This window comes from Geotrypetes seraphini, chromosome 2 (genome assembly GCF_902459505.1).
Source record: "Geotrypetes seraphini chromosome 2, aGeoSer1.1, whole genome shotgun sequence".
Classification (NCBI taxonomy): domain Eukaryota; kingdom Metazoa; phylum Chordata; class Amphibia; order Gymnophiona; family Dermophiidae; genus Geotrypetes; species Geotrypetes seraphini.
The window spans coordinates 140,598,197-140,623,397 of NC_047085.1; the positions used below are offsets into that span (position 1 = coordinate 140,598,197).

At 42.9% G+C, this 25,201-nt stretch overlaps 1 protein-coding gene across 1 annotated transcript in view; it reads right to left on the reverse strand.

The window, feature by feature from the left end:
• CABLES1 (Cdk5 and Abl enzyme substrate 1) overlaps positions 1–25,201 on the reverse strand; it is a 213,618-nt gene that overhangs the window by 99,911 nt on the left and 88,506 nt on the right. The window contains exons 2-3 of the mRNA XM_033933899.1: positions 4,160–4,231; positions 552–644 (exon numbers count right to left, since the gene is read on the reverse strand). Of these exons, the coding sequence (XP_033789790.1) occupies positions 552–644; positions 4,160–4,231 (165 nt within the window). The remainder of the gene's footprint in view (positions 1–551; positions 645–4,159; positions 4,232–25,201) is intronic.

Below are 25,201 nucleotides of genomic sequence, written 5' to 3' on the forward strand. Positions count from 1 at the left end.
CAAACTTGCTCCTGGAACCAATTAAGTTCGTTGTGTGAGGCACCACTGTATATATATATATATATATATAAATAAATAAAAAAATAAAAAAATAAAATATATATATATATATATACATACACACACATATACAAATATATATATATATTTTTTTTTTTTTGTTGGGACCAAGACCTTGGACTGGCATGTATCAGAAGGCCAAAGGCAATTGCCCACATACAAGTTTCTAATCACTACTTGGTTTAATTAGTCTGTTATCAAATAGTGGAACAGTAAAAAAATAAAATAAAATCTATATCTATATCAAGAGGGTCGCCTTCCTTTAGCAAGACTGACTTTGCAGAGAGTGCAAGGAGAAAATGCACTTCAGCTTTATAGATCACAGCATTGCATTTGTTTTGAGTGAGATGTCTGGGGAATGTGGAGCAACAGCTGAGCTGGTTGCAGCTTGTAATTCTAAGGCATTAATTTTACATTATAGTAATTTCATTTCTCTTTCTCCTACTCCAAAAGCAGACCTGGTCTGGGATGCTCTTCTATGGATACAGTACCTGCCATTCCTGGTATCATGCTGACGCATATTCTTAATAAAGTGAATCTTCTTAAAATTCTTTGGTCTGGGTGAACCTGACAGAGTTCGACACCTGAAAAAAAAACAAAAAAGTCATACAAAAAATCCTGAACTTTGCGCCAAGTTAGAAAAGCTGATAGCATCTCGAATACAAAGAGAGGAAGGAAAGACAGCACAAATCATTCAAGTTGCCCTGATTTTCAGAGTCAGCAGGATCACAGAGAACAATTAAGTCTGGAACAAGAGTCTGTTTATTAAGATAATACACAGCTTCCTTGAAGCCACAAAGCTATTAGGAAGCCACCACTAAATCTACATTAAATCAGTCACTGTCAAATCTATCTTAGCACAAAACAAGTACACACTATTTTGGCCATAGTTTCACCACCTCTCATCACTGGTAGAATGGACCGGTTTGGGCTTTTTTTTGCTTTTCCAGCTTTTCTGCAGCATGTTATTGTGTGCCACCCTGTAAGACAACCTTCATTCACCGATTTCTGGCACTGTGACACTTGTCTTTTTCAAGCTGATTTTGGCAATACATTACCGAAGTGAAGGATTAGGCTAGCAAAACTTGCAGGCATGCACAGGTTCAGCTCTCACCAGAGGGAGGCTGCTGGCCAGAGAATGAAAGATAAACAAAGTCAGCTTGATTGCTATCCCTCTAGCATTTCACTGTCCTTAAGGGGTAGGTTACCCTCAAGTTTCAGCACAGCTTTGAATTTTTTTTTCCTTGATTTTCTAGTCCTTTTGAAAATTGCTGTCCTTTTGAAAATTTCCTTTTCTTGGTGGTGGTATAATCAAATGCTCAAGAAACTAAACTAGTTTTTTGGGAGGTAATCGTTTAAGAGGGGTATTTAAGGCACTTACGTTAAGGCTATATCATAAAGACAAAGTCACCTACTTGTTCTTATAAAATACTAGGATAAGGTACAGCTATATAGCAGGTATGGATATTTAAACCAGCCCTAGAGCTGGTTCAATATCCATACCAATGTTTTTCATATATGCTCATAAATTATAGTATTTTATCATCCGTGTGCATACTTGCATTTGCTGCCTATAGTCTTCCCAAACTCCACCCTTGTGCTCATTTTCTGGGAAAGTATGCCCTATGATGTCAAAGTGGTCATCTATGTGGGTGTGTATGTGACCATCTCCTCGAATAAATTATTAAAAACAACTAAAGTAGGCATGTTCTTTTAAATGGCAGAGTAGGTGCTTTAACCCCCCCCCTAAAAAAAGAAACCCAACTCTTTATATCATTATCGATATATGGTCTCAGAACTGAACAGTATATGGTAAAGCTTCAGCAATAACCAGTTTGAAGCATCACCACTTCCTGTTCACCAGTTATGCCTCTCCCCATTCAGCCTAGCATCGTTATAGCTTTGGTTGCTAATTTGAAACCGTCCGATACCATCATCCCAAGATGTACGGAGAGACATATCAGCTTCCTCCCTCCTGCTGCATACAGTATTTTTGGATTTCTACATCCCAAATATATTATTCTGCAATTCTCTGCATTTAAATTGAGCTGGCACATATTCAACCAGTCTTCTAGTTTCTTTAGACTACTTCTCACTTTGTCTAGGTCCTCAGATGTGTCTTCTCTGTTACAGATCTTTGTGTTATTCAGAAAAAAGCAAACTTGCCCAACTGTTCTCCATTACCATTTCATTTGTGAAGAGGGACTATAGCAGCCCTTCTCTAACCCTGCAAAACCATTTCTGTCTCTTGAAGACATACGCTTCTCCCTTTTAATTTGCGGGTTTAGAACTCGTGACTTTGGTTATTTGCGAGTTTTTTATCTCCCAAACGATAGTAATTTTTAAAGGCTGCCTCCCTCCTGTGTCCCGGACCTCCTCATATCTTACCTGGTAGTCTAGCGGGGCAGGAGTGATCTTTCTACGCTCATGCCCCGTGCAGAGCCGTCAACAAAAATGGCTGCTGTGAGTTCCCGTGGTCTCACGAGACTACAGCGGGAACTCACAACAGCCATTTCTGTTGACGGCTCTGCACGGGGCAGGAGTGTAGAAAGATAGCTCCTGCCCCACTTTACCACTAGTCCACCAAGTAAGGTCTGGGGAGATCCAGGACAATGGAGGGAGGCGGGGGTGGATCAGAGTCGGCCCTAAAAGTTATTCGTGATTTTCCATATTCGCAGGCCAGCTCTGCCCCTAACCCCGCGAATATGGAGGGAGAAGTGTATTAAATTCAGCCATGTTAAATCAGCAGCCATTGAGAGTAAGTGCATAGCAAAGTACCATGCACCTACTCGGTCATACCCATTCTCCTCCCTTACCCCAACCCTATAACAGGGCAGTTAGCCCATGAATAAGAACATGTTGTTATGCCATGTGGTAGCAGTCAATTTATGCTCACTAGCTACAAAATATTTCATGCCTGCGAAGATCTCGCCACATTTCTAAAAAGAAAGAAATCTCAAATTTATTTTTTTTTAAAGCAACATCCTACAACTTTTGCTGAACACATAACTAAATCAATTTCCTTATGAAATCACTGGGGTAACACTAGTTTAGAACTAGAGGAAGTCAGAAAATGCTAGAATCCAAACAAAACAAACTGACCTCACATTTAAATAAGTGACCCGACCATAGGAGTCTAACCGACAAATTCAGAGTCACTCAGAGATATGAAACTCTTCAAGGGGGGACTGCACCCCTCTAGTGGTGAACCAGAGTTTACTTTCCAGTCATTGCAACTGTTTCAATGCTGGTTATGCTCCAAGGTTGGTTACACTAAATAAATAAATAAATAAAGCTTGTTATAATTTTGCAAACATTTGTGTGGAGTTTCTTCTTTCTTTTTAAATTTTTCAAGCAAACATCGCTCTAAAATGAGCAAGCTGTAGCACAGTAACTAAACTTTATGACAAGTTGGGGGTCTCTACGTGGCCCCGTTTCGGTTTCTTCTTCAGGAGACCCTATCATAAGCATTATAAAAGTCCTTTTAAATGTTGGTAAGATACTTTAAATTCGCGATGCAGCAACATCGTCAAAGAACGCTGTCAATACAGAGAAGTTTTCAACTGTTGAAAACAGTTGAAACAGTTGAAAACTTCTCTGTATTGACAGCGTTCTTTGACGATGTTGCTGCATCGCGAATTTAAAGTATCTTACCAACATTTAAAAGGACTTTTATAATGCTTATGATAGGGTCTCCTGAAGAAGAAACCAAAACGGGGCCACGTAGAGACCCCCAACTTGTCATAAAGTTTAGTTACTGTGCTACAGCTTGCTCATTTTAGAGCGATGTTTGCTTGAAAAATTTAAAAAGAAAGAAGAAACTCCACACAAATGTTTGCAAAATTATAACAAGCTTTATTTATTTATTTATTTAGTGTAACCAACCTTGGAGCATAACCAGCATTGAAACAGTTGCAATGACTGGAAAGTAAACTCTGGTTCACCACTAGGGGGGTGCGGTCCCCCCTTGAAGAGTTTCATATCTCTGAGTGACTGAATTTGTCGGTTAGACTCCTATGGTCGGGTCACTTATTTAAATGTGAGGTCAGTTTGTTTTGTTTGAACACATAACTAAGGCAGAAGGACAAACCAAAATTACCTCCGCAATGGGGCATTTTCTTCAATGTCTTCTAATGTTTCCAAAGAAGATCGCTGGGAGATCAGGCGACGTCTTTAGAAAAGAAAACAAAAAGCAAATGATAAATATTTCCATTAAATGCATATTTGAAAATTAGAACACTTGCTTTCTTGAAATCAGCCTGAATTATTGTACACGTTGACAATGACTTCCCAAGACGTTCAACGTAAGTTATTCTTGGACTATAAGGCGGCACATTTGCACTCCACACAAAATGGAGAACTTGCATGAGTAAGACAACATTTTAACCATAATTCTATATACGTCGGCCAAACGGGCATGGAGCTCAGATGTGCACAGAACCAAGTTAGCCAAATGAGCTGTTATCAATCAATAACTGTTGTTAGACATTCATTTGGATTTATGTGCAGATCGGCCCTGCACCTTATTCTATAAAATGTGTGCCTCAATTTTATAGTGAGCAACTCAAAAGCAGGAATGGCCATGGGTGGGTCAGGAAACTTATCTTCACCAAAAAAATAAAAATAAAAAATGGTAGAACCAATATTAAGAGAAAACCAAAAAAACTCTGTGGAGTGACGAAGTTCCTAAATGGACTTTATTTGACAGTGTCAAAGTTCCAAAGGTACACTGAAATCATCCACATAAAAATAAATCATCCACATAAAAGCCTTAAAGGACCTAGTCCAACAGGGATACAGGACCCAACACAGTCCGCGTTTCGACAAAAAGTCTTCTTCAGGGGTCCCTAGGGGTCCTATAAAGGTGAATACGTGGGAAACAATTGTGTGGTGAGCTGGAAGTGAGACACTGCTTGCATTTGCAATAGAAAGGGCAGAAGAGTACGACCATCATTGCCAAGATAAACTTACTGGTCCCAAATACCTTAAAGTAGCTTTTCTAGTGAAACAATGGCCACTATTGATGGAACAATTTACAATTAACTGCTCCTGAGAAATGTTTTGATAAAATCTGAAGTTTCAAGTTCATGCATTCATTTAGGGCTCCTTTTACGAAGGTGCGCTAGCATTTTTAGCGCACGCTAGCCGAAAATCTACCGCCTGCTCAAAAGGAGGCGGTAGCAGCTAGCGCGCGCTATTCCACGCGTTAAGGCCCTAGCGCACCTTCATAAAAGGAGCCCTTAAAGTTATCAATTAATCTAATAATAAATATTAAATGGAAGATTTTTTGTACCTTTGAGAGTGCACCCATATAGTCTCTGAGAATTTTAAAGTTTCCAGACTGGGTTCTGAGGCTTTCCCTTCCATATCTTACAGTTTTTGTTTCTCTTATATAAATAAGATTTGAAAATAATAAAAAAAAAAAGTTGCTTTAATTTGTGTTGACAAGAAGAGCATAGCACTGATCACAGATTTGTTTGACTGGAAGTTACATCGGAAAGAAGGACTTGGCGGTAAGAGGGTTCCAGTTGGAGCAGCCCTGAATGCAGGAAGCTTCTAATATGCTGGTAGACCCACAGGGACCGACCCAATAGATTTGCAGGTTTGTTGGGTTGTTGTTGTGGGGTTTTTTTGCCAACCATCATTGGGAGAGAGGATGTGAGGGTGGGGGGCTGTTGGATCCTTAATAGGGAGGGAGCTGCTGGACTCGCAAAGGGGGAGGGGATGCTGCTGGACACATGATCGCGAGGAGGGCTGCTGACCAGGAGGGGTGGGAAGGGAGGCAACTCATGGCAGATACTTTACTGCTGGTACAAGGCCATTCACCGCTCCACGGGGCGGTGAATGGCCTTTATCCCCATACCCGGGGCAACCAGTCTTTTTTCTCCTGTTTCTGCGGGTTACCCGTTGCTAGCCGTGGGTAACAGTAACCATGTCATTCTCTACTCTTAATCACCAATAACTGAGTGCCAATAGTCAATTACTGAAGTTAATCGTCACACATTAATCGTCGCACTACAAGGAAGGGTGACTAACTCCCATTGTTCATATTCCAAAACGGGGCATGGGCATGTCAGGAGTGTTCCAAAAAGTTACACATGTACGTATAGACTATTGGGTAAGTGCGTCCAACTTGGTTGCCAGCATTTACACCAGGTTTCAGCAGACAGGTCTGGCACCGAAAGTTAGATATAGGAATCGGCACTACACACTATTCTATAAAAAAAATGCATAGCCTTTATAGAATGTCACTTAGCAAACAAATTTATTCAGCATCCATTGTTGAGTGCCATTTTAAGAATTCCACCCACGATGCAATCACCGCTGCATGCTATCTGCAGTGCAGCAACAGTCAGCTGACCTGCATATACCCAAATGGTTTTATTTAGGACTGCCTACATAGAGTACATGCACACATTCCCATTAACCTCCCTGCAAACCCTAGTATTTAAACACCTTCTCCTGTAGTCTGGTCACCCTTCCAGCAGAGCACAATATGGAAAATGTCTCTGCATCTGGCTTCACCCTCCACTCCTAAAGCAAACTGTGCCTGCCAGTAAAAAGCACCTGCCTTCCCCCTCCCTTCCTGGATAGCAAGGCAATAGGTAGGCAGGTATACCACCATCTATCCATATGCATATTTTTGTTTGCTTTAGGGAAGGGAAGGATGTAGGAAAGGAGAATCCAATGGGGAAATGACTTCATGGGCAGGACACTGAAGCAGCGACAAAGAGGGTGGCCTATCAAAGGGCATACGCAGAAATGCCACTTAAGATAGCATAGTAGACCCGATAGCATAGTAGACCCGCGACCTAGTCTCTCAGGCGCTATCGTTGGCTCACTGGCTGCCCGTAGCCGAACATTATGTCTTCAAGGGCCTGCTAGCATGGTGCCGGGAAACGTGATGGCCAAACTTACTCTGTACGTGCCGACCAGATTCCTCCACTCCCAGGATGAAATACACCTCAAAGCGCCCCCTGGTCGAGGCCCTTCAACTGCAAGATGTCAAAATGATGTTTCTACTCTCACTTCATACCGACCCACTGGAATCGACTGCCCCCGCATATAAAATCCTTTGAAGGACTCCTCAACTTTAGGAAAGCAATAAAAAACATACCTGTTCACCTAACTCTCACGACCAATAGATTACAAAGAAATGTTATGTTGCGTTAGGACAAAAATTTGTACTGTGAAATCTTGTACTGTAACTGTGACAAACGTAGCCTGTTAACTGTATATTATGTGTTAACCTACAGACAGACAGTTAGATAGATGATGGCAGAAAGATCTGCATAGTCCATCCAGTCTGCCCAACAAAATAAACTCCTAGCATATGATATGACAACATATACATACTTGATCTTGAGATGTCCTAGCCATTTTCAGGTCAAAGACTTTAGAAGTCTGCCCGGCACTGGCTTAAGTGCATAGTTAATGAGCAGACTATGTGCTCGTTATGGACAGTGTAATACAGAATAGGGTTTAGCAATAATATTAACTCACACAGTAGAATTCAGAACACAGCATATCAAAATGCAGAGCAAATAGACCATAAACTAATCTGTAGCAATGCAGAGAAGCTAATAGCCTGTGCACTGATGTTTGCAGTGTGAGAAATTTACTTCCAAGTCTGAACTGGTGTAGAAAGGTTAGGGAGAGCACTCTAAATCCCAATCCCCTGCCTCCTGGAAGCTTTCTACATTGTTCTCAGGTAGTTTAGTGCCCCTTCCTTCCACCCTTCAAATTGGTCCAACCCCTTCCTGCCCCTGTACTTCAAAAGAGGCAGAAGCGCTGCCCACTCGCTCCTGCCGCCAGTGCCACCCTCTTCAAAATAGCGGCACAATGCACCCAGAATCAGTCTACCATGCAAGGGAAAAATTCACTGATATGGCAGACTGACCCATCAAGGGCATTCCAGGATGCAACATGCTGGGCAGATGCTACTGTTTTGAAGAGGATAGTAGAGGCAGACACACGTGGGCATCACTCCTACCTTTTTTTTAGGAACAGGGGTCTGGAGACTTGGTAGAAACTGGGCAAGGGGGTCAGGTGCTGCTAGACATCAGGGACTATTTCTTTTTTTTTTTCCAAAAGCACTTTATTAATAATTCAAACATTTAAAAAAAAAGTAAATCTTGTATAATCAAGCTTTTAACAATACATTAATTCATTTTATATCTTACTTCTTAATACATACTAAAAATATCAATTTAACTAAAAGACTTCTATATGCCTCCCTCCCTCCCCCACCTCCCACCTCAATGAGAGAATGTGTACAGGAGATTCATAAATTATGTTTAAATCATTTTTATTAAAGTCAAACACAACAAATAGCAATATAATAATAATAATAATAATAATAATAATTTTATTCTTATATACCGCCATACCCGGAGAGTTCTAGGCGGTTTACATCAGTTACAGTAGTATCTGCGTTAACACGCAGATTTACAAACAGTTTGAAAAATTTTAAACAATTTATCAGCAATACACAATTTATCAGATAGAAACAAATGTTAAAGCGGGGTTTACAGCATTTTATCATGTAAAGATAATTTATCCGATATAAATAGTTTATCGGATATAAGCAGTGTTAATCGAACTTAACAGAGGATGACTGGCGGAGGGGAGCTAGGGGAGAGGGGAGCAATTAAGGGGAGGAGAAGAGCGATGGGTGGGTGGGGGGGCGTGTAGTAATGTAAGCGGGGGGGGGGGGTTGTTAGGGGTCTTGTTTGCCGAATAGGTAGGTTTTGAGTGATTTTCTGAAGCCTAGGTAAGTGGGGGCCTCGAGTATCATTTGTGCAAGCCATGGGTTGAGCTTTGCTGCTTGGAAGGCGAAGGTTTTGTCTAGGAATCTTTTAAGGTGGCAGAGTTTTAGAGACGGGAAGGCGAACAACTGAATTCTACGGGATTTCTTGTTTGTGTTGTAGAGGCTAAAGTGAGAGTTGATGTAACTTGGTGCTGAACCATTTATCGATTTGTAGCAGAAGCATGCAAATTTAAAGAGGACTCTAGATTCAAATGGCAGCCAGTGAAGTTGGTGGTAGAAGGGGGTGATGTGTTCCCATTTCTTTAGGCCGAAGATGAGACGCACTGCGGTATTTTGGATTATTTTTAGTCTCATGGTGGTTTTCTTTGTGGCGTTGAGGTATATGATGTTGCAGTAGTCAAGGATGCTGAGTATGGAGGATTGTACAAGTAGGCGGAAAGAGGTGTCGTCAAAGTATTTTTTTATGGTGCGGAGTTTCCACAGTACGGAGAAGCTTTTCCTGACCATGAGATCGGTGTGGTTTTCTAAGGATAGATTTTTGTCCAGAGTGACTCCCAGTATCTTTAGCGTGGGCTCGAGGGGGAAAGTTTGTCCTTTTAGTTGAATTGAAGTGTCCTTGATTTTGTCCTTGGGGGTGGCTAGGAAGAATTTTGATTTGTCGGGATTGAGTTTCAGTCTAAAAGATAACATCCAGAGTTCGATCTGGTTGAGAATGTTTGTAGTGTAGTTGAGTCGTTCTTGTGAGAAATTGGTTAGTGGGATGGCTATTGTGATGTCGTCGGCATAAATGAAAGATTTGAGTTTGAGGTTGTGTAGAAGGTTCCCTAGGGAGGCCAGGTAGATATTGAACAGGGTGGGTGACAGGGGGGAGCCCTGGGGGACCCCACATGTATTGTCCCAACTATATGAGAACAAGTTGTTCTTGAGCACTGTGTAGGATCTATTTCTTAGGAACCCCTGGAACCAGTTGAGGACCTGGTCAGAGATGCCGATGTGGGCCAGGCATTCAAGGAGAATGGAGTGGTCGACCAGGTCGAAGGCACTGCTCAGATCAAGTTGTATAATCAGGGCGCTTGAGCCCTGGCTAAAGAGGGTGTGGAGGTGGTCGAGAAGGGAGGCTATGATGGTTTCAGTGCTATGGTCTGCGCGGAAACCTGATTGATTGTCGCTTAGGATGTTGAATTTTTCAAGATATGCAACGAGTTCCGCCTTTACCATCCCTTCTGCTATTTTGGTAAATAGGGGGATGCTAGCAATTGGTCTATAATTAGCAGGGGAGTTTGATGGTTCTTTCGCATTTTTTATACAATACAACAAGAATCAGATTTACAATCATAAACCAACTCCAATCCCCCCTCCCCCCAACCACCCACCCAACCCAGGCAGCAGCAGCGGCAACCAAATCAGAGTACAAAAGCAATGGTAATAACAGAGAAGAAACAAATAAGAGAATAACACTAGGCATCCCAAATTTTACGCTGAACATAAGAAGTAAAAGTAAAACTAAAGGACTGCCAACATTGGCGGAACAACCGCCCCGCTTTAGAGGACATAACAATGTCTCAGAGATTCATAAATTATAACGGTGTGGTAAGTCATAATTTAGAGATCAATAAGACTACTTCTTTGAGAGCTGATCCAAATTTCATATGTACCCCAAATGGTATTATATCTATGTATCCAATTTCTCTGGAGAGCAGTTAATTTTGACATTTGTGGTATAAATTGAACTTTAGACAACAATACTTGAAACACCAGATGATCTGGTTGTTTCTAAGCCAATGCCAAGACCAATCGCCCTATCATTATCAAATGTATCCACCTCTGCTGCTTAGTTGGCAAGGTAGCTGGTCCTATATTCAACAAGCAGCACTCCATAGTCTTGGGTATTGAAATCCCTAGCACTGCTTCATTAAAGGATATCATTCTGTCCCAGTATGTTTGTGTCTTTATACAATGCCACCATAGATGTTCAAACGTACCTACTTTATAGAAACATAGAAGATGACGGCAGAAAAGGGCTACAGCCCATCAAGTCTGCCCACTCTGCTTACCCACCCCCTGTCTATGCCCTAATGACCCAATTTCCTTATCTTGACCCTCGTAGGAATCCCACATGGGTATCCCATTTATTCTTAAAGTCTGGCACGCTGTCTGCCTCGATCACCTGCACTGGAAGCTTGTTCCAATGATCAACCACTCTCTCTGTGAAGAAATACTTTCTGGTGTCGCCATGAAATTTTCCGCCCCTGAGTTTGAGCGGGTGCCCTCTTGTGGCCGAGGGTCCCTTGAGAAAGAAAATATCATCTTCCACTTCGACACGTCCCGTGAGGTACTTAAATGTTTCGATCATGTCTCCCCTCTCCCTACGTTCCTCGAGAGTGTAGAGCTGCAATTTGTTCAGTCTCTCTTCATACGAGAGACCCTTGAGCCCCGAGATCATCCTGGTGGCCGTCCGCTGAACTGATTCAATTCCGCGCATATCTTTATTGTAATGTGGCCTCCAGAATTGCACACAGTACTCCAGATGAGGTCTCACTATGGCCTTGTACAACGGCATTATGACTTCAGGTTTTCGGCTGACGAAACTTCTATTGATACAACCCAATATCTGCCTTGCCTTAGATGAAGCCTTCTCCACTTGATTGGCAGTTTTCATGTCTGCACTGATGATTACTTCTAAATCTCGTTCTGCTGAAATCCTAGTTAAAGTTTCTCCGTTCAAGAAGTACGTCCTGCATGGTTTTCCGCTTCCGAGGTGCATGACCTTACATTTCTTAGCATTGAAACCTAGCTGCCAGGTTGAGGACCAACTTTCCAACATAAGCAGGTCCTGTGCCATATAATTCTGTAAACTGCATTCACTTACTATATTACATAGTTTGGCGTCATCGGCGAATAGTGTTATTTTACCTTGAAGCCCTTGAGTCAGATCCCCTATGAATATGATGAAAAGGAGTGGACCCAGGACCGAGCCCTACGGAACTCCACTGGTCACCTCCGATGTTTTAGAGAGGGTACCATTAACCACCACCCTCTGAAGTCTGCCACTCAGCCAATCATTTGACCCATGCAGTTAGTGTCTCTCCTAATACCATCGATTCCATCTTGCTTAGCAGCCTGCGGTGTGGGACACTGTCAAAAGCTTTACTGAAGTCCAGGTACATGACGTCCAAAGACTCTCCCAAGTCCTCATATCCTCTCCAACATTTATCTGATCCCTTCCCATACATAACTCGCAACCGCACTGGAGTATAATACCAGCAATATAGCATCTTATAGCCATTTTCTAATCAGGGACAATTTCTTAAATGAAGCCAATGAGGGATGGAGGGGTACCGCTAGACACCAAGGCAGTAGTTTAATGTCAGGAGGAGGATAGTTTATCTTTTCTGGGGGGAGGGACGGGCTGGTGCTGGTCACTTCAAGGAGGGAGACACCAGGGATTTGGGTGTGGGGGGGAAGGTTCATATTAGGGTGGGGCAGGAGGGGGACAGGGGCAGTACAGATGGCCAGCAATTTTATTTTTTTTTTACTTTTTATTTATTCAATTTATCAATTGAAACAAGCAATTCAAATACTTGTATACAGATTTCCAAACATTTATTAACAGAAAATTTATAAACCCAATTCCATTTAACTCAGTGATTTAGGTTATTCCTTTAATTCAACCTATTTAGTCCACCATATATACAGAGAGATTATAGAAAAATATTAATAAATGAGACAAATCTTATTCAACCTAGGAAGTGGCACTTATCTCCAGGGCTACAGCCATTCATGACAAGTTATACATTATCAGCTATGGACACTACTTGCTCTTTTGATTCTATAAATTCTAACAGTTGTTTAGGTTCAAAAAATAGATAACTCTTATTCTGATGGGAAACAAAACATTTTACAGGAAATTTCAACAAAAAATTAGTTCTCATGGCTAGGATTCTTGGCCTCAATGCCAAGAACTCCTTCCTACGCCTCTGAGATCTTAACATGTCTGGAAAAATTTGCACATTAGAACCTAAAAACTGATCATTTATATGACGAAAATACAGACGTAATACATATTCTCTATCACTTTCCAAAGCAAGAGTTATTAACAAGGTTTTCCTTTCCATTATAACCTCTAAAGAGTTTTCCAGAAAAGTTGTTAAATTAATATCCTCTTTGTTTGCTCCTTGAATCTCATTTGGAGTAGACATTTCCACAGGTTTCTTTAATTGAAAATAATTAGCTCTGGCTATAAGTGGCAAACTTTCTGTAGGAATAAGCAAAATTTATTTAACGTACTTCCTTGCCATCTCCGTTGGTAAAATTAAGGGACATTTAGGAAAATTAAGAAGTCTCAAATTTTCTTTCCTTAATTGGTTTTCAAAACTTTCCATTTTCCTGGCAATAAATGTTCTTTCCTTTACTAATTCCAAATCCAAAGTTTTCATTTCACAAATTTTTATCTCCTGCTTTTCTATCTATTCACTCATATCTTTAAGGGCCAAACCTTGTTGCTCCACTTTAGAATGGATAGTCCCATAGTCAATTATTAAAGTAGAAAAGATAATTTGAGGTTTGCGTCCATAACTGAAATAGCCTGCCCTAAAGCCTCTATATCTATTTTTATCTTCTCCAGCACCCAAAATGTGATGTTAGTTCCACCCGAAGCTCCTCTCACCTCTGCTGCAGTGTGGGGTAGCTGTTGTTCTCCAGCCTCTGATGGTATTGGAGCTAATGACCCTCCTTCGCTGAGGCTCAAAATCTCCTTCCGGGACATCAATTTCTCAGACACTCCCAGCACTGAACTGCTTCCAGGTTGCGGTGGTGGCTGCCTCTGCTCCGGGCTTAACAACGCCCGAGTCTGTAGGCTGAGTTCGCCTGACGAATTCAGGCTTGCCCCTGAAGTAGATGCTACATATTCACCCCGTCGGGCAAATGCTCCTTCAATCGTGGTTTGCACCAGATGCAGTGCCGCTATCGTCGCTGGAGGTTGCCACAAAGGGCTCCTTTCCTCTTAACCATGGCTTAGGTAAGAGAAATGCTGTTAAAAAACGCTGGCAGACCGAAAAAGAGGGAGCCTCCTTCTAGGCGTCCGCTCCCATCGCCATCTTGTTTCTCTCTACCCAGCAATTTTTTTTTATCGTCACCCTTCCAGTCAATGTCTGAGCCAATCATACTTTCACTATGAGTGGATGCGTGAGATTGTTGCCAGTATATAGCGATCAGGCTTCTAACAGTGTCTTAATTACCAACGATTGGTTGGGGTTTTTTTTTTTAGATAAGATACATATGCGATAAGTTGCACTTCATTGGAAGCAAGACCCCCGTGGCAGGCCTTATGGCCAAAACACATACATGTCGGGTTTTAGCAGTAAATAAACAGATTGAGCACCACACGTCACCCTCTTTGTCTTCTTTTGTTGTACCTTGAGGAGGCAGAATCTCCTGTATTCGTGTATCCAATCACAGCCCAGACATAGTAACATTTTTTATAATGAGCTGTAGATTACTGAAGTGATTTTAAAGCAACAATAATTTGCAGTGTTTGCCAAGTCAGTCCCGGAGTACTCCTTTACCAGTCAGGTTTTTAAGATGTCTGCAATGAATATGCATGAGAATGATTTGCAAAAACTGCCTCCACTGTAATTTCTTTCATGCATATTCATTACAGATATCCTAAAAACCTGACTGGCAAGGGGGTACTCCAGGACTGACTTGGGAAACACGGGTTTAGAGTATGCTGCAGTGTTCTTAGAGCAGTAGAGCCATGTGTTGAACCAGCTCTAACATAAAGCTTTTTGCAGCAGCCTTGAAGTTAAGCTGGCCCTCTAACTTTCTCGGCAATACCAGATTCTGATTTGCTAAAATTTAACTGCCTAGTGACATTCATCAGGACAAAATCTAGCCAGTTAAGCTTGGCCAATTTTCATAGGTTTGACCTAGGCTGTATTCCTTTGAGCATTTACCTCCAACTCCTTAAATCAGGTACTTAGATCTTTTGAAATACAGGCCTCTGAGAGGAGAAACATGCTTATCTGGTTTGTCTAACTAGTTTAGACATGGGAGGGGGAATTTTTCATAGGAGTATTTTTTGCATATAAGATATTTCTTGTAAAATTACCCCATACCAAAGAATTTAAGCTGTGTGACAAGGCAGCACATAATTTTTTTGTGACTCAAGGGGAAGCATAGTTTGAAGGGTGGAGGGAAGCATGGGTGGAGCCACAAGCTGTGCAAGTAGGTTAATAAAATATATACCTGTGTGCCTTTAAAAACAAATGCAAAGTAAGTGCCTACTTAATATAAGAACAGTAGCCGGTTCTCATGGTAGCCAACCCAAGTCACTTGTACCTGGCCAAAACCCAAAGAATAGCAACATTCCTTGCTACCGATCCAGAGCATGCAATGACTTGCCCCATGTCTCTCTCAATAACAGACTATGGACTTTTCCTCCAGGGAATTGCCCAAACCTTTCTTAAAACCAGCTATGCTATCTGCTCTTACCACAACCTCTGGCAATGCGTTCCAGAGCTTAACTATTCTCTGAGTGAAAAAATATTTCCTCCTATTGGTTTTAAAAGTATTTCCCTGTAACTTCATCGAGCGTCCCCTAATTTTTGTCTGACAGAGTGAAAAATCGATCCAATTGTACTCCCCACCAATGTTAAAACATTATCCTAGGGGAGGGTAATTTTGTAACAGTGCAAGTATGCTTCTATATATATATATATATATATATATATATATATATATATATATATATATATATATATATATATATATATATATGTGTGTTCACAGATTAGACCAGTGTTTTCTCAACATGTGGTCTGTGTACCTCAGGGGGTATGCAGTGCCAGCACTGTATGTCTCCCAATTTCCTTCTGCCATTGCATATCTCTCGCCTTCGTCATTTTTTCGCCCCAGCCTCTCTCCCACCACTCTCCCTGGACCAGTAGCGGCAGCTCACTGTGTGCTTTTAACTTCTCCACACAGCTGCTGCTAGTGTTAGTTTAGCCGGTGATTCCATCAGGCAGCCTCAGCCTGCCTCTGACAAAAGAGAAAGTTGCATCATTAGAAGCAGGCTGGACTAGCATAGGCCTCAAGGCTGCCTGATGGAACCGCAGCTAAACTAACACTAGCAGCAGCTGTGTGGGGAAGTTAAAAGCACACAGTAAGCTGCCAATAGCAAGAGGATAGGTACTGCTGGACATGGGGAGGGAAAGGTGCTGCTAGACTTGAAGGAAAAGAGGAGGGAAAAAAAAGGTGCTGCACACTGGAGGGGAGGGTGAGATGGTACATGGGGAGAGAGCATATTAGTTGTGAGTAGGGTTGGGGGAAGGGAAGGAAGGAAAATTGTTGTAGGATGTGCGAGAGTGATGAGAGAAGGAGAAATGGATATGTATGGAGGAAAGGGAGATAACATGTGGTTAGGACTGAGGAGAGATGGACGGGGTGGATGGGAGGGAGGGATGTCACACTTTAGGGAAGGGGCAAGGAGAAAGAGAACGTGTGCAGGAGGCAGAAAGTGTTGGACTCATGGAGAGAGAGGGAGAGATGGATGGGGAGGGCAGAAAGGAGGGACGGAGAAGTGTCACACTTAGGGGAAGGGGAGAGGGCAGAGATTAAAAAGTTGGACTCATGGAGGAAGAGAGAGTGATGCTGGTTGGGGGAGGGAATAAGGACTGGAGGAGAGGAAGCGTGCAGGAGGCAGAGAGAATGAAATGTTGGACTGGTGGAAAGGAGGGAGAAATGTTGGATGTGGCAGTAGAGGGAGTGGAAGAGATGCACCCTGGATCTCTCTCTCTTTCCTCACTCCCTTTTGCAGCAAGGGAGGGAATGAGAGAAAGACAGTATGTGAGAGAGAGAGAGGGAGACAAGTTGCCAATGAGGGTGGAGGAGAAAGGAAGAAAAACTGGACTCATGCACGGACAGAGAGAGATGTTGGTTGGGGAAGGGAATGAGGTCCAGAGGAGAGGAAGTGTGCAGGAGGCAGAAAGATGCAGTCAGAAGGAAGTGCAACCAGAGATTCATGAAATCACCAGAAAACAAAGGTAGGAAAAATGATTTTATTTTTAATTTAGTGATCGAAATGTGCCAGTTTTGAGAATTTATATCTGCTGTCTATATTTTGCACTATATTTGTCTAGTTTTCTATAGTTACTGAAGTGACATTGCATATTTTAAAGTCATCTGCCTTAACTGCATTGAAAAAATGAAATAATTAACATTTTTTCTGTTTACAGTGGTTTTTAAAATTTTGTGGTTACCATTATGTATTAAGATTATATTGTGTGTAAATGAAAAATGGAAGAAATTGCATTACAATTAGTACTATTGTTATGGGGTGGGGTCTGGGGCAGAACGTGGGAGGGGGTACTTGGTCGATATTTGTTAGACTTAGGGCAGTGGTCTCAAACTCACAGCCCGGGGGCCACATGCAGCCCGCCAGGTACTATTTTGAGGCCCTCAGTATGTTTATCATAATAAAACAGCTTCTTGATCATGTCTCTTTAGCTATAAATTACAATATTATTATTAAGACTTAGCCAAAAGGAAAGATTTATAAACTATAAAAAGTTTTATCTCATGCAAAACTGTCATTTCTTTAATAAGACATTAACTATTTTTTTCCTGAGGCCCTCCAAGTGCCTACAAATCCAAAATGTGGCCCTGTAAAGGGTTTGAGACCACTGGCTTAAGGGGTACTTGGCTTGAAGATGTTGAGAAACACGGGCTTAGACAACCCATTTTATAAAGGCAACATATGCATCTATACACCTTTATAAAACTACTCCAAGGCTGATATAGCTCTGTGGCTCTATGTCAGAAATGTATGGATTTTACAAAACAGATACACAAATTAAAATCCCACATCTATTCAGCCTATTTCCTTATCCTCAGTAACACCTACTATATATTGTGTAAAATAGGGGTTATGGTTTTTGTGCATCTACTTTTCTACATGTTGGGACCAGCCAGGTATTCTCCCTGCCAAGGTCCCAGTTAGGGCAGGGGGAAAAGTGAAAATGAAAACCAGGAAGGGAAATTCCAAGGTCCCTCCGGTTCCTCAGTCAGACAATATCTCCTTGGACCACCAGAGGGAGCCTGAGTTGACTGAGGAGGAATTAGGTGATCTTTACCCAAGTCGCCACCGGGGGAGCCCAAGAGGCCCCTGGAACACTGCTGACTCAGACAGAGTAGGGCGTGCACCTAAGGTATTTAAACCAGCAGTGGAGAGCAGACAGGCAGGCCGGTTAGGGAGAAGGTTTAGGCCTTGTCTCCCTGAGGTACTCCCTGGGCCAAGCAGGTGCACTAACCCTACACCGATGGAAGTGGAGGAGTCGGGACCAGCTGAGGAGCTGTCTTTGTTGGAGGCTGAACTGCCCATGGAATGCCAAAAGAGTTTTCCTGAAGGGGATACCAATTTTCCTGAGGCCATGCAGGTTGACTGGGCCTCAAGCTGCAAGCAGTGAGTTGTTGGTTTTGTTTTCTTAAAGTAACTGTTTGCTTGCTTGTTTTTTTTGTTGATATTTTGACAAAGCTAAGAGTGTCATTTTGGGGAGAGGTTTTGCTAACACCCAGGGAGGGAATTTTGGCAGCAATTTGTTGTGCTTTTTGCCTTGCAAAACCTGTGACACTCTCCTGTACCTGGCAGGGATATTTTAGGCTGCCAGAGGCTTTCACTTTGAGCACTATAGTTGGAGCACAAGTGCCCTGAACTGTACATAATTTTTGTGAAACGGCTTGCTTGAGAGCAGGCAGTGCTAGCTCTGAGGAGAGCTGGACCTCAGGTGTAGCTGGGACTAAAATTAATCCTGACAAAGTTTTAGACTTTATTTTTGGTGCTGTTTATTTTCCTTATTCCTTTTGCTTTACTGCTGTTTGGGAATTCTGACCAGTTTACAAGCTGTAATAATGAACTACTTCCCTCATGAAGGAATGAGTAAAGTTGAATCATTTACCAATGAACTTTGATTGTGGGATCTTTGATTTTTGATTCCTGCCTAAGAACAGTTCAATCCTGCAGGGTGACTCCATTTCGGGTCACACTCTGGTGTGCTATTCTGGTGTAACCACTGGGAGTGCTATAGAGCCCTGGTCTCAGCTACAGTGGGCTACAATGTATATCCTGGGCAGTTGTATAAGATCCTACCTGAATGTACAAAACACTATTGTATATGTTCAGTTTTCTTATAAAGTTATATGTCGTAAGCCCAGTCACATATTAGCTCCAACATGGTTGGCTAAACATTGTAAGGCCAATTTTCAAAAAGTACTCTACACAAACAGCTTTTGATCCACACAGCAGTGCTTTTTTTCTTTACTCTCCTCCTGATTTCCTCTTTTATTACATTCAGTGGCGTACCAAGGGGGGGGGGCGGTCCGCCCCGGGTGCCAAGCCCTGAGGGGGTGCTCCCGGTCTGGTCCGGTTCCCCCCCCCTGCGCCGGGTGTCGCGTTTGGAAACAGCCTGCAGCAAGATCATGCGATGCCAGCGATCTTTGCCTGCTTCGGCTGTTCCCTCCGCCACAGTCTCGCCCCTCCTCTGATGTCAGAGGAGGGGCGGGACCGCAGCGGAGGAAACAGCAGAAGCAGGCAAAGATCGCTGGCATCGTGCGATCTTGCTGCAGGCTGTTTCCCCAGGGAAATGAAGCATGGAGGCCGGGGGAATGAGCAGTGCTTCATGGTGGTGGGGCCAAGCGGTCCTTCGAGGTAGTGGGGGGGGGAAGCAGGCCTTCAGGGTGGGGCGGGCAGGCAGACCTTGTTGAGTGTGGAGACAGGCCTTCAAGGGGGACAGGCAGGCCTTGGGGGGGGGGGGGTGACAGGCCATCGGGGGGGGACAGGCAGGCCTTTGAGGGGGGTGTAGGCCTTCAAGGGGGGTGTAGGCCTTCAGGGGAGGCAGGCCTTCAAGGGGGGGGACAAGCCTTCAAGGGGGGGACAGGCCTTTAGGGGTTGGATGCCGACCTTTAAGGGGAGGACAGGCCTTCAGGGGAGGGGGGGCCCTGGTGTAGAAGTACACAGAGGGAAGGGGGAGGGGTTCAAAGAGATGTGCATATGCCGGACTTTGGGTGGGAAGAAATAATGGGTCTGAAAATAGAGGAGAGAGAGAGAGAGAGATGATGGACATGGGTTTTAGGGAGGGAAGGAACAGAAAGGGAGAGAAGTTGGACACAAGGGATGGTGTGGAGGGGGGGATAGAGATACTGGTTAGGAGGGTAGTTGGGAAAAGAAAGGGAGAGATGGTGGACCCTGGGGTGGTGGGGAAGGAGGGAGAGTTGGGAAAGGGTAGTTAAGAAAAGGTGGATCTGTGGAGGGAGACAAAAAAAGGAAAGATGCCAGACATCCGGGGAAGAGAAGGGAAACGGAAGGGGAGGACAGAGATGGCAGATGGATGGTTAGCACGGAGAAAGAAGAAAGGAGACCCTGGCAAGCAAGTTATCAGAAGACAACCAGAGCCTTGGACCAACAAGATCTGAAAAACAACCAGACAACAAAAAGGTAGAAAAACTAATTTTATTTTCTGTTTTGTGATTACAATATGTCAGATTTGAAATGTGTTTTCTGCCAGAGCTGGTGTTAGACCGCAAACGTGAGCTAGGATTTAACAGAGAGAGGAAAAGTCCTTTTTGTTTCTTTATTTTATTTGCACCACAGCGCCAGTGTGGTTAGGAGAAGCCAAAGGGGGGTGAAAAAGCTATAAAATAAACCCACCAGGATGTTTGAAAAAAACACCCAATTGGACAGGAAAATCAAATCGATAAACCAATTCAATAGGCTGAATCGAATCGAAATTTTTTTTCCTGAATCTGGCAGCATTAGTTTGTGCTACTGTCTTAGACTTTAGGACCTGGGATTGGGGAGAGATGGCATAAAGTACTGAGGATAATGCAAGTGAAATGAGGATTTGGTCAGATTTTTGAAGGGTCTGCACTCTGCAGAAGAAAAATATTGTATAGGCCGGGGACATGAGACAGCAGGAAATGGGAACTTTTCTTCCTTCTATTTTTGTGAATGGAAAGGCTGAAAATGTCAGAGTTCAGTTAAAATATGTGCTTTATAAGAAAATATAATAATGTGTTTTATAAAGTTTATAGCATTGCTGGCCTACCTGGTGAGGTGTTCCTAGTGGTGGCAGCGTGTCAATATGTTGAGAGGAAGAGGTGATCTGAGAAATTCTGCTGAGTAAACTCCGGGCCCATTTCCACCCCCCAGTTAGTCCACTCCACTCAACTGGTTCACACACTGAGTGGGTCTTTGGGTGTTGTTTTGGGATCTCTTCCAGTGGTTTATCAGTATCTCCTTCTGGTCCAAGGAAGCTTTATTAACCTTAGCACTGACCTACAGAATATGTTTGTAACAGCGCTGCTTGTGTGGCATTAGTCTATGTAGTGATCGAAAGAAAAAAACAGACCTTTGCACATTTTTGCACTATATGGTGGGTGTATGAGGAGATTCACATTTCCTGCACAGCTAAGTCCGTGTGAAGTTACCTTGTGCTGTATTTGACATCTAGCAAAGTCTCTGTTTGGAAGGAAAGATCTCAGCTTAAAAATGAAGTGGCCAGAAGTTATGGTAAAAGCAGATAGCGTAGCTGGTTTTAAGAAAGGTTTGGACAAATTCCTGGAGGAAAAGTCCATAGTCTGTTATTAAGACATGGGGGAAACATCTGCTTGCCCTGGATCAGTAGCATGGAATGTTGCTACTCTTTGGGTTTTGACCAGGTACTAGTGACCTGGATTGGCTTCCATGAGAATGGGTTACTGGGCATGATGGACCATTGGTCTGACCCAGTTAGGCTATTCTTATGTTATGTTCTCATCTGTAGGGGCCTTTGTTTTCACTTCGTATTTTAATGTATTTTTTTTCTGAGAACTTATCAGTGTTTTTTATAATGGGAACAAAAATGGAAGAGAATTAATGTGTGTGGAATGGGGGGGTAACTAATTTCTTCAGCTAAATAATTCAATCCACCTCAACCAGACAAAAGAGAACTCACGCACCATTCACACATCCTCCAACCAAAAACGTCAAAAGAAAAAAACAGTTCGACAACCTCCTAGTCATTCAAGCTGCAACACTCGACCCCCAACTCTACAACCTATTGACCTCAACCACAAACTACAAAACCTTCAAAAAAGAAATAAAAACCGTTCTATTAAAAAAACACATAAAACCGAACTAACACAATCAGAACTGTCCCAAGCATCACCTGCAACTACTCCATATGTACTTCTGATGTCATGACAATTCAGACATAATTTATGTTATGGTATGTTTGGAATAATGGTTACATATATGAGGTTCAATAAAATAAAATTTTCACTGCCTGTTTCTATTATGACCATTTATTCAGTTTCATGGTTATTACAAAAAATATTTTTTTTACATGGGGGGGGGGGGTGTCAAAAAATTATGGGCCCCGGGTGCCACATACCCTAGGTACGCCACTGATTACATTTATGTCACCCTGGTTTCTGATCTTTAAAAAAGATATCATTTGAGACAAAGGGAACCTGAGTAAACACCATTGTTTTAAAATTATTACTTCATTTATTTAAGGAAGAAAGTTATCAACACCTATATCACCCAAGTGACAAACTAATTGTGCTCCCACCTGAACTTAATAAATGGTTGTACCAGCTTTAGCAGCAATGATTTACAGCAAAATACTTATTATTTACATCAAGGTTGAAGAATCGCAGACCAATAGCCCGCTCTTCTTTGCAAAACTGCTTTAATTCAAACACACTCATGGGGTTTCATGCATGAACTGCTCGTTTCAGGTTCTGCCACAACATCTCTATTGGGTTCAAGTCTAGGCTTTGACCAGGCCAATCCAAGCCTACTGTTTTTCCTCAGCTAGTCAAATGTAGACTCGCTTTTGTGTGTTTTGGATCACTGTCATGCTATACAAACCAATTACACTTCAGCTTTGGCTCCAGCTCATGGACAGATCACCAGATGTTCTCCTTAAGAATTTTCTGGTACAGAACATAATTGGCACGTTTTCCATATTCTAGGCAGCAAAGCATCCCCACATCATCATACTACCATGTTTGACTGGCAGTATGATGTTATTACTGTGGAATTCTGCATTTGCTTTACGTCAGATATAATCGGACCTATTGTATGTTTGACTTGTCTGTCTGCAGAACATTCTCTTAAGGATCAACCAGGTGTGTTTTTGCAAATATGAGAAAAGCGATGATGTTGTTTCTGGATATCAGCAGGTTCTAACTTTGCTACTCTCCCACAAATCCTATTTCTGCCCAGTCTCTTTCTTATTGTGGAGTCATGAACACTAACCTTAGCTGAAGCTAGAGAAGTCTGCAGTTCTTTGGATGTTCTTCTGGGAAGTTTAGCAACTTCCTGAATGAGTCGTTGCTGCTATCTTCAGCAATTTTAGCAGGCCAGCCACTTATGGAAAGCAGAGTTTGTCCATCAAGCCCCTTCCCTTGTTTAAAAGCAGACTGAAAACCTACCTTTTTTATATAGCCTTTAATCCTTAACTCTACTCCTCTCCCCTCCAACCCAGCCCGCTGATTAACCATTCTTCAAGAATGTAATGCCATGATCAAGAGAGATTTCATGAGAGATTGTTGAAATATATTAGTCTGGAAAGGGTTACAAAGACATTTCTAAAGCTCTGGGATGCCACTGAATGAGAGCCATTAGAGTCTGTTCTTGTTATTCGCGTGTCCCCAATGTGCAATTTCGCATACCGTATATACTCAAATATAAACTGGGATTTTGGGGCCAAAAAATTGGCCCAAAAATGGGGGTCCCGGTTTATATTTGGGCCAATGCCCCCTCCCAGAATTTTTTAGGCCGTCATTGCCAGGCTCTTCCTCCCTGCCCTATCTTCATACCTCTGCCAATCCCTGATGGAGGTGCAGCGGGTCCTCTGACGATCACTGGTAGAGAGGTGCAGTGGGCAGGAGCAAGCTTTCCAAACTCCTGCCCTGCTGCTAACCTGGCTGCGCAGGTCCAGTTTCTTCAGCTGAGAGACATGAGGAGCAGCGCGATTTGGCACTGCTTTTCAGCGCTGGGAGGCTTCCTTACTCATAATGATTGCTCAGCCCCTTCCCTCCCCCGATCACTCTCCTCTACCCCAGAAGAGAGTAGGTCCTTCTAGACTACCATCTAACCCCAAAATGCTTCACAACTGCACTTCACTGGGGATGCACATGCACTGCGCCCTGGTTCAAATCTGGACTTCACTCCTGGCCCTTGGACTAATTGGACATTAACTCCCCCTCCTTTGAGGGACCAGAGGTGGCTAATCCAGTGGTTCCTGCTCCCCCTTATGTGCCATGCGGTAGATAGAACACAGATGATCTTCAGACGGCCATCCACTGCAAACTTGGGATGAATCCAAGGTATCCTGGCCTGAGGAGTCCATCACACCTGCTTTTAAGAAAACTGAGGTGTTTTGAGGCAGATAAAAGCTTCTATTTTGAAACTGGGAACTCCAAGAACTGCCATGGCAGCAATTTTAGCACCAAAATCAGCCTGTGGAAGCTACACTGGGGACTAAAAATGAGCAATTTTAGGATTTTAGAGTTATGGGAACCTAACTCTAACCCCAGAAGCCTCCCCCCCCCCAAAAAAAAAAAAAAAATCAAATCTTAACCTCCCTCCAATTTTGGCTGCCAGGCTGTCAGCCTGTTACTCACTGTGCCATGCTGTGTGCAGAGAACTGGAAGTGTGGAAGATGCAAACAGCTTAAAAGGGAGAACCTATGCCTCAACAAGCCTTGAATCCATCTGTACTGCTTGTGTTTTCTGACTTGCCTCTCGGGTCCAACAAACCAGCTGGAGACTTCAACCCCCACCGGATCAAGCGCATGGGGGGTGGGGAGGGAAGGAAAGCAGTCAACCCCAATCCTGGAAAAACTGCGCTCAAGCCCATTGCGGACAAACCTGGGGGAAGCCTTGCTCCCAATGGCACAGTCCCTTAGCCCCCAAACTTAGTGCAGGCGGTCCACATAGGTGCACTGCAAAGCAGTCTGCCCCTTGGAAGCAGATCCTCAACCTCAGAGTCTGCACTCTCCCGCAGCCAGAGCTGTCCCAAGAGTGGAATCCTCTGCAGCACCGACAAGTTTCACAAAGGGTTAGCAAAAAAGACCGAATTTAAATGAAAAGACAGGCTCCTATCTCACTTGTAGAGACAACAGAGGAATTGGAGGACAGCCCAGAAGGATGGGAGGAGGAGCAAAAGAATGCTAAAGAAGCTCCCTACAAGAATTCTTGCAAGAAGGGATTGACTCCCATGTGTTCTGTCGCACTAGAAGTCCCTGTTAGGAGCTGAAGGAAACACACATTATAATTAATTATTTAGTATTTAGTACAGTGTATCACACTGTATGCCACAGCATACCA